The sequence below is a fragment of the Caloenas nicobarica genome, chromosome 1, assembly GCF_036013445.1.
Source record: "Caloenas nicobarica isolate bCalNic1 chromosome 1, bCalNic1.hap1, whole genome shotgun sequence".
NCBI classification, from domain to species: Eukaryota; Metazoa; Chordata; class Aves; order Columbiformes; family Columbidae; genus Caloenas; species Caloenas nicobarica.
The window spans coordinates 131,340,997-131,350,335 of record NC_088245.1 but is presented as its reverse complement, the minus strand read 5'-3'; the positions used below and the strand labels follow the sequence as shown (position 1 = coordinate 131,350,335).

The 9,339-nt window shown below is 42.0% G+C and overlaps 1 protein-coding gene across 1 annotated transcript; it reads left to right on the top strand.

Annotated features, from left to right (window-relative positions):
* The first annotated feature begins 230 nt into the window (after window positions 1–230).
* HTR1F (5-hydroxytryptamine receptor 1F) lies at window positions 231–8,888 on the top strand. Its single transcript, XM_065650194.1, has 2 exons — window positions 231–312; window positions 7,750–8,888. Exon 2 carries the CDS (start codon window positions 7,788–7,790, stop codon window positions 8,886–8,888), a length of 1,101 nt encoding a protein of 366 aa, XP_065506266.1. The 5' UTR covers window positions 231–312; window positions 7,750–7,787.
* Window positions 8,889–9,339: the final 451 nt, after the last annotated feature.

The following is a 9,339-nucleotide window of genomic DNA, read 5'->3' as shown; positions in this document are numbered from 1 at the left end:
TTCTGCTCACGGTTACACGGCTGAGTTCAAAGCTAGCTCAAGTGGTACCTGCCCAGAAACTGCAATGACACCTTTGAAATGCAGGAAGCCAAGGAGCTGCCCCCTTGTGACAGAGGCGTGGGAATCCCCTCTATGTGGGGTTGTCATGTTTGGGCTTGAAGAATCTGGTATTTTGCAGACTGGAAAACACGGAGCACTTCGTAGTGCTCAAGAAGTAATGAAGCAAGGACCAAAGCCTTCTGGAGGGAGATGTGTCAAAGGAGCTACAGCCAGCATGCTGCAATTTATACAGCTTCAGTAGGAAACATGAAGGTGAGTTAATTATACCAGGGAGATGAGGACAGGAGCTATTTCAGTGCTTCACTCTGCCCCTTTACTAGAGACTACCACCTTTGTTCTGGTCCTGATGGAGTTGGTGCTTGTACCTCTCAGCATCCAGTGGCACAGGGCAAGTTCACCTTCCCTTGGCAGCTTAAGCAAGCCCTCAGACTTTGTAACTCAGCTGCTTCAATGGAAGCACTACTTCCCTCCTGTTGATTTTGCTCCAGGAGTAATAACATGACAAAGCAGACAAACAGGGTGGTAACTTTCAGGGCTAGGTCAGTCATTGTAGCCATTTCAGATTATTTCTGTTTGCTGAAATAAATTAAAGAGCTATCTAGAAAATTAAAGCAAGCATCATCTTTGTTGTGCCTGACACAAAACATCCTGTAGCGTATCATTTTGACAACACAGGGACTCTTAGACTGGTAACATGGATAAGTAAAGCGTCGAATGCAGGTTTATTACACAACATCTGTGCCTTGCATTCAAGGCACAGAAATGGACTTTTCTTTGCCATTCTGTAAAAAATCAGAGCACCTGTGCTCAGGCAATAAATGGATTTGTGCATCTCTAAGCTGGAGGCACCTATCCTCCAGGACTCTCAGATTTGTTTACTTCATGTGTTATACTGATATTCAGGGCACGCTGCAAAGTCTATCTGTTTACCCGTGCTTCTCCTGAGGAGTGCTTGGGATGCTGAATTCTGGATCATTTTTGGCTGATATTAATTCAATTGATTTATCTGTGATTTTATAGTTATTTGTGGTCTGCGCTTCTAGAAATGGACGTGTTGTGACCTCGTACAAGTGGAAATGATAAATAACTCCAGTTAACAGAGAATCAAGCAGCAGTAGCTAAACAGCTTCCTTTGTTCCTCCATCTTACTAATACATTTCCGATCCAGAATGTGCTCAGTCCCATAGACTGAGACAGTACCACACGAAACAGGGAATCCAAACCATTACTTCAGTATGCATATACAAATATTTTACAAAAATGTGCTGACAGATAAAGAACTGGAAATAACTTTACCTCCTAGTTAAGCAGCAGATACCGGGGGGGAAGGGGGCATTTTAAGCATGCAGGAATGCAGACTGGGTATGGAAAGCTGGCAACCTTATGATTTCTGCTTCTAACTTCAAACTGCTCATAGACGGCTACTTTGCATGCCAGGGATGATAGGTTTGCAGCAACTGCCTTCAGCTGGCAAATAACTCATCTTACAAACCTGCCAGTCACATCCACCTTGTCCCAGGTGATGCATTGTAGCTTTAGGGGGCTTAGAAAGAGTTATTGGGAAGAAAGAATTTAAGGATAGGGAGCTAAGAATTATGTGAAAGTGCTTCTCTTCCTCACCTGTGGGGATGCTAGGGCTCAGGCTCAGCAAAGTACATAATCCCTGCCAGATGCAGTAGTTCACACTCTTTAAACAGATTTGTTTAATCCAAAAGAATATTATTTCCCTCTACTCATATTTAATACAATTCATCATTACTAAGATAATCATCATTACTATACCACATGGTTGGTGTCTAGAGACACACGGCCACATTGGGAAGGATTTTTACAGGCTCATAAAAACTGGTTTCAGACGCAATTTTAGCTCTCAAGTAAGGCTGGTACTTATAACTACTTTATCCTTCTATGGTTATTTTAATCTTACCTCCACTATCTGATTAGCCTGTACATGAACATGTGATAAAAACAGGATAGCTGAAAACAAGTGTAGAGTCTTCCCTTTCAACAGGAAAATAAATTTGTAGGAGCAGTTTCCACGATCGCCAGAAAGCTGGGCCCTTCTAACCAGCTTATAGATCAGTTTGGCCAACAGGCCAAGGAACCCTGCTAGCAGATGAAACACTTCATCATTTCAAAGCCAGCTGAAGCCTGTTGAAGTGAAAGAGATGGGCAGGATCTATCTCGACCACTGGCACAACTTTGTGTTTACTTAATGCACAAAGACTCTTATTGCTTTCTGTAGCAATTTAAATATCCTTTGTTCCATCAGTGCCTCATTTTGCTGAGTACTTTACTGTTTTTAAATTAAAGATGTATTTTGCTAAGAAACTCACATGGAAAAAAGCAAGCAAACAGCCCCCCAGTACAATCAAAAAACTTGTATTCAAAAGCAGTACTTAAATGCTAATCAGCAAGTTTTCTCGCTGCCAGTGTTTAAGCAATATAAAATGAACCAGGCGCAAAAATCAAGAGCTGTAAACTTCTAACAGTTCAGTCTAAATTCAGGGTCCCAAAGAGCAGGCTCATGATGCCTTTCCCAAAGGCATTTCCAGCCATGTTTCTCCAGCAACCAATGTTTCATGTTATTTTCCATGTTTACTCAAAGGCAGAGGAGTGCTGTTTTCCAAACCTGGAAGGACAGACTAATGCTATTGAACAAGAGCAATTTTATTATTATTCTGTAAATCTCAGACATGAATGGGTGGTTATGGGCTTAACAACATACACACATATTCCTGCAAAACTGAGGACCACCAACAACGTTCCATTTTCTTTGAGTGGTCACTAGACAAATTCAATGTTTACTTTTCTGATAAGGCTGCACAGAAGTTTTCCCCCATTCCTTCTAAACAATATCAGTAGGTTGATATATGTGCTTTTACAGACAAGGAAGTACTTCCATTCTGGTCACTTTAACATGCCATATCTAGGAGGGAAGGCAAAAAGATTTGTGGAAGTGGCTAATTCCTCAAAAATAATAATGTTCATGTATCCAAGATAATAGACACACTATCTTAGGTGAACAGCAGCTTCCTTTGTTTGCAGGGCACTTGTTCAGCAATTGAAGGCTAATATTTTAATGGGTCAACTGAAATACTGTACTTGTATTTTAATAGCAGTTACAGATTAATTCACTGTATTAAGATCTACAATGAAGACAAAGTACAACACATCCTTTTCAACAACCTTAAATTCAGGACAATATAATGCAATTGAAGCTTCAAGGCTTTCAAAAGTTTTCCAACAACAGCTGCATATTGAAAAGGTAATAATACAAGTCAACACTTCCAAGAGCAATTACCATGGAATTTGAGATATAGAATCATAGAATGGTCTGAGTTGGAAGGGACTTCCCTGCCTCAAAGCCCCATCCAACCTGACCTTCCAGGGATGGGGCATCCACAACTTCTTTGGGCAACCCGTACAGTGCCTCACCACCTTCATGATGAAGAATTTCTTCCTTACATCTAATCTAAATCTCCCCTCCATCAGTTTAAAGCCATTACCCCTTGTCCTATCACTACATGCCCTTGTCAAAAGTCTCTCTCCAGCTTTCTTGAAGGTCCCCTTTAGGTACTGGAAAGCTGCTGTAAGGTGTCCCTGAAGCCTTCTCTTCCATGGGCTGAACAACCTCAACTCTCTTAGCCTGTCTTCATAGGAGAGGTGCTCCAGCCATCTGATCATCTTTGTTGCCCTCCTCTTGACTCGCTCCAACAAGTCCCTGTCATTCTTATGTTGGGGGCCCCAGAGCTGAATGCAGAACTCCAGGTGGAGTGCATGAGAGAGTGGAGTAGAGGGGAAGAATCACCTCTCTCAACCTACTGGCCATGGTCCTTTTGATGCATGTCAAGATATGGTTCATTTTCTGGGCTGCAAGTGCACATTGCAAGGTCGTGTTGAGTTTCTCATCAACCAACATTCCCCAGTCTTTCTTCTCAGGGCTGCTCTCAATCCGTTCTCCACCCAGCATGTATTTGTGCAGGACCTTGCATTTGGCCTTGTTGAACTTCATGAGGTTCACATGGGCCCACCTCCCAAGCTTGTCAAGGTTCTTCTGTGTAGCATCCCTTCCCTCCAGCATGTTAACCGCACCACACAGCCTGGTGTCATCACCCTTGCTGAGGGTGTGCTCAATCCCACTGTCCATATTGCTGACGAAGACGTTAAACAGCACCAGCCCCCATACTGACCCCTGAGGAACACCACTTGTCACTGGTCTGCACTTGGACATCGAGATGTTGACTGCAACTTGAGTGCAACCATCCAGCCAATTCCTTCTCCACCAACCAGTCCATAAGGGACAGTGTCAAATGCTTTGACATCAGTGAAGGGCTGATAGATTCAGCTTAGTCCTTCAAGAGGGGCACTGAGTTGCCAGTTCCACAAAAGCGGCCTTAAAAACATCTGGACTGTAACAATTTCTTTCAAAATAGTCACATGTCACTGCTGAACCCATTCTATAATTGATGAAATACAGATTTCTCTTCAGTTCAGCATGACTGCAAGCTTGTTTTCATTCACCAAAATAAATTCACTGCTCAGAGAAGAGGGCTCCAAGTCTTCTACACCTCCTTTTGAAGTCTTATGTCATGTATGTGGCCATAAGGAGATGCCCACACCATAGGACAGAGGGACCGTGCCTGTTCTGTGAGGCAAGAGCTCAGTAAACTCACACAGGGATAACAGCAAAGTCTGAGCTGGAAGGACAGTGTGTAGTTATATCAGTGTGCCCACAGCACCTGGGGGCATCACCTGAGATTAGATCTTCTCTGCATTAAATGCATGCAAGAGATAATCTATGCTGCTAAGAGAAGACAATATAAATATGTAAAGTGGGGTAGCAGGGAAGCACTCCTGTAACTATTTTACAGAGAATGAAATGAAGCCCTTTAATGAATTTGCTCAAAAACTTACAAGGGAAGCCCACAGCAGAGGGGCAGAAGCCAGCTCTCCTGCATTGTAATCCAGTGCACTGTTTACAGGATCATCCTTCATACTCCTAAAAATGGTTCAGCTGCTTACCGAGGGCAGAAGCCAGTGATGGCCCCTCACTGAACTGAGTTCAACTTAACAAGAGGAAATCCAGAATAAGTTCATCCTGGCAGCGATCAAAAGAGAGGGAAGCAGCCGTCCTTAAATGCTGCCAGCATTCCAACTCCACACATTTATGAAAGTATTTTTAGCTAACGATGAGCCAATAACCTTGGATGAATTCCTGCCACAGTTAGCAGAGGCTCCCCATCTCCCTTGGACAGGAAAGCCATCAAACTTTGTGACTGGCAGTCCCAAGCAGCACAGCCAGCTGAATGGCTCCGTAACCTCAAAGGGGGCCACCACCTTGGATGGCAGATCTTGTCACCATACTGCTGCCTCCCTCGGATGGAGCCACACCCCTTGCTCCACACAGCAGCCCGCGGGAACCACCCTGGGTGCCTGCTGCCAGGGCTCTGAAGGCAACAGCAGAGCATCTTATCACTCCACATAGGAACAGGAGGGTGTATGTCCAGATGGGTACCATTAAAAAACAGGTTATGTCCCATGAGCAAGAAACCCTAGCACAATTATCTATCTAACAGTAGTACACTGAAAACTTGGTGTGGTAGTCTTCAACACTGCTGGGTTTCCATGCTAGCAGCCTGAATGAAATCTGGGCATACCGGCTTATAATCTTAAAACCAGGCAGAAAAGCATACTTGGTGCACATGGCAAGTAAGCACATTGCTGTCACTGTGCTTCTTATAAAGAGCCTCCAAATCACTTCAGTGCTAAGGAAACCTATCTATTCCTACACACCAGTTCTGAGAACCCATCCATACCATTTTCCTTACTCCACAGTCTCAAACTGAATAATCTTTCAAAAGCTATTAATCAGCCTTCATTATCTCTAAATTGCTTTTTGCTTGCTTGTAATTAAAGACTAATATCCAAAGAGTTAGAAATTTATAAGGTAATTAACCATAATGAGTAACTGTTCTAAAACATGATCAACTGCTGTATATCAGCAGAAGTCTAAGTTTTTCCCAGTAAACTTTTTTTGCATGTATTTATACAAGCTTGAAAACAAAGACTTATTTAGCAGAGGTTGAACATTCACCAGATAATACTACATGTGCCTATTCCTTCTCTGGGAGGCTATAGTCAAAAATATCTGCAAACTAGCAATTACTGTGGATTCAGAAGGTTTTAAGGTGACACTGACATGATGAAAGATCTATTTTTATGCATGTGAAGTATATTTCAAGTTCAGAGAGAGGAACATGGAGAGAAAGTACACGCATGCTGTAATCAGCTCATGCACAGGACAAGATTTTGATCAGCATTTGCAAATATCACCACGTAAAATATGTTTCCTTTTCTTGCTCTTTCATACAATTAAACATTGGTCAAGATATGCTAAAAAACATCTTGAGTAGGTCAATATCATATTAAGCATTGCCCAGGTTAGAATATCAAAACAAATTAGGGAGTCGCATCCAGGATTATAGACAGTATATGAGATTCTTTTTAAGCCACTCTAGCATAATACCCAAAAGCTTTAGTTATGTTAATAAGACTCATTTTTCGTGAGAAAAATTATTCACTTAGGTATTTCTCTACATGTAGCATCCAATGCAACACGCAACACACTCACTACACTCCAAAACTTGTTACAGAAAACCCAGCGTACGGGTTCATCTGGTAGACCTTATACGCACAAGAAATTGCATGTCAAAACTCACAAGAGGATGAAATCTCATCCTCTTATTATGAATTACAAACTCGAGTTTGATCCCTGCTTTTTGCTTCCTGCAGAGCCAGAAGAGGAGTTAGACTGTTTCTTTAGAGAGTCATTAGCAGAACAAGTAGCATCCAAGTTTTCTGCAGTTTTCTTCAGCAGCAATCACAGAATAGCAAAACTTAAGGAAAAGTGATGTTGTTTTCAAGACTCTAATCTGTGTATAATATTTCAGTTAAACAATAAGTCAACCATTTTAAGCTTTAAAATTTATTCAGCTGTTTCGTTTTAGAGTTGCATAAGAGGAAGCACTAAAATGAAACTTCAATGCACAATTATTTTTCTCCTGCTTGTACTGCAGTGTTTAATGTTTCTGTTTTCTCTTGAAAATTACATCCCAGTTTAGAAAGCCCATGCTTATCTATACACAAGGAACGACTCACTCATGGGGAAAAAGGAGTTTATATAGAGAAAAGAGGCATTATGCTCAATTCCTGTGGATTAAAGTCATCAACAGTCATTAGGTTGCTTAGCAGAGTAAACAGTGCTAGCATAAAAGCAGTACTAGTACTTAGTTTAGGATGAGGTTGTCCACGTTTAACCAGTTTCAAGACTCCTCTACAATCCAGTCAGAGTAAGCATTTAGCTGAAGGGCTGGCTCTGCACCCCAGGGCTGGTTCCCCCGTGCAGCACCCCGCACGGCAGTGCCACCTCAGGCACCCTCCTCTCCCCTGCCACGCAAACATGCCCTTCCCAACAGCACAAGCAAGGAGAAAGAGGAGGCCCCTATTCTGGAGGCAGAGCATCCCACATAGTGCTAGCCAGGAAAATCTGTCTGGAGCCAGAATCATTTCTAATGATAAGACTGAGGTTCTTGTAAGTTTGGGACCCACAGTCTTGTAAGATAACAAAAATCAAGACTTCCTGGAGACTGAGGATGCACTTTCTGAATGTTTTTACTTTTCCAACAGGTAACTACTACAGTTAAACATCACCTTTAAAAAGGAACATGGATTTAATAAATACAACTGAACAAAACAGTACATCAGAAGAACTATTCAAATGGGTGACATCCAAGATTCTCATTTCCATTACGCTGTCTGTGCTTGCACTAATGACAACGGCCATCAATTCGCTTGTGATGACTGCAATAATTGTGACAAGAAAGCTCCACCACCCCGCCAACTATTTAATCTGCTCTCTTGCAGTGACTGATTTCCTTGTGGCCGTCCTAGTGATGCCTTTCAGCATTGTCTACATTGTAAAGGAGACCTGGATCATGGGGCAAGTGGTGTGTGACATTTGGCTGAGCGTGGACATTACATGCTGCACATGTTCCATCTTGCATCTCTCTGCCATTGCTTTGGACCGGTACAGAGCAATCACAGATGCAGTGGAATATGCACGGAAAAGGACACCTAAGCATGCTGGCATCATGATTGCAGTGGTATGGATCATATCCATCTTTATCTCCATGCCGCCTTTGTTTTGGCGGCACCAGACAACCAGCAGGGATGATGAATGCATCATCAAACATGACCACATTGTCTTCACCATTTATTCCACATTTGGCGCCTTCTATATCCCGCTGGCCTTGATTCTGATCCTTTATTACAAGATATACAAGGCAGCAAAGACATTTCACAGAAGAAGTGTCAGCCGGATCGTAAGGGAGGAGGTAAACGGACAAGTCCTTTTGGACACAGGTGAAAGAAGCACCAAATCAGCTTCAATGCCCAGCACAGCGGAGAAGACATCAGATCCCCTGGTGGACTGCGATAAAATCAATATCAGCCTACGAAGCCCCAGGTCTGAATCTAAGCATGAGAAGTCCTGGAAAAAACAGAGAATCTCTAGCACAAGAGAGCGAAAGGCAGCAACTACTCTGGGTCTGATCTTGGGGGCATTTGTGATCTGCTGGCTCCCTTTTTTTGTAAAAGAAGTAGTTGTTAATACCTGTGAAAGATGTCATATCTCAGAAGACATGGCTAATTTCCTAGCATGGCTGGGATATATAAATTCCCTTATTAACCCTCTAATCTACACAATCTTTAATGAAGATTTCAAGAAAGCCTTTCAGAAACTTGTGCGGTGTAGGCAATATCTTTAAAAGCTTTCATTCATATAAGGAGAACTCACTCATTTTTTTTTAACCTGTATAAATTTATATAACTGAGATGATGTTTGTTGTATTTAAGGAAAAGCAGCAAGACTCTGCATTTACATGATGACTTTTTTGTATCAGTAGTATTGGGAGCATAAATTGCCCAAGTTTTAAAGAGATGGATCACCTAGGATCAGTTTTGCACTGCAAAAAGGGGTAGCATATTGTGGCTCTGATCCAGTTGGGATTTGCACAGCTGCCTAGCTTGAAGCATAAGGTATGACCTTAAATATGAAAGAAATATACAATCGAAGTAGACAAAGAAACAAAATTTAAATAACCAAGTAACCCTCAGTCATCCATGAAATTTTAAGTGAAACAACACATAGGTTTTTAAACCCTAATTGCAAATAAGAAACTAGAAAATACACCTTGGAATGAAGACATGATTTTATTA

Bases quoted from the DNA above. Each gene is read 5' to 3' on its own strand.
- HTR1F (XM_065650194.1), top strand. From the start codon at position 7,788: ATGGATTTAATAAATACAACTGAACAAAACAGTACATCAGAAGAACTA.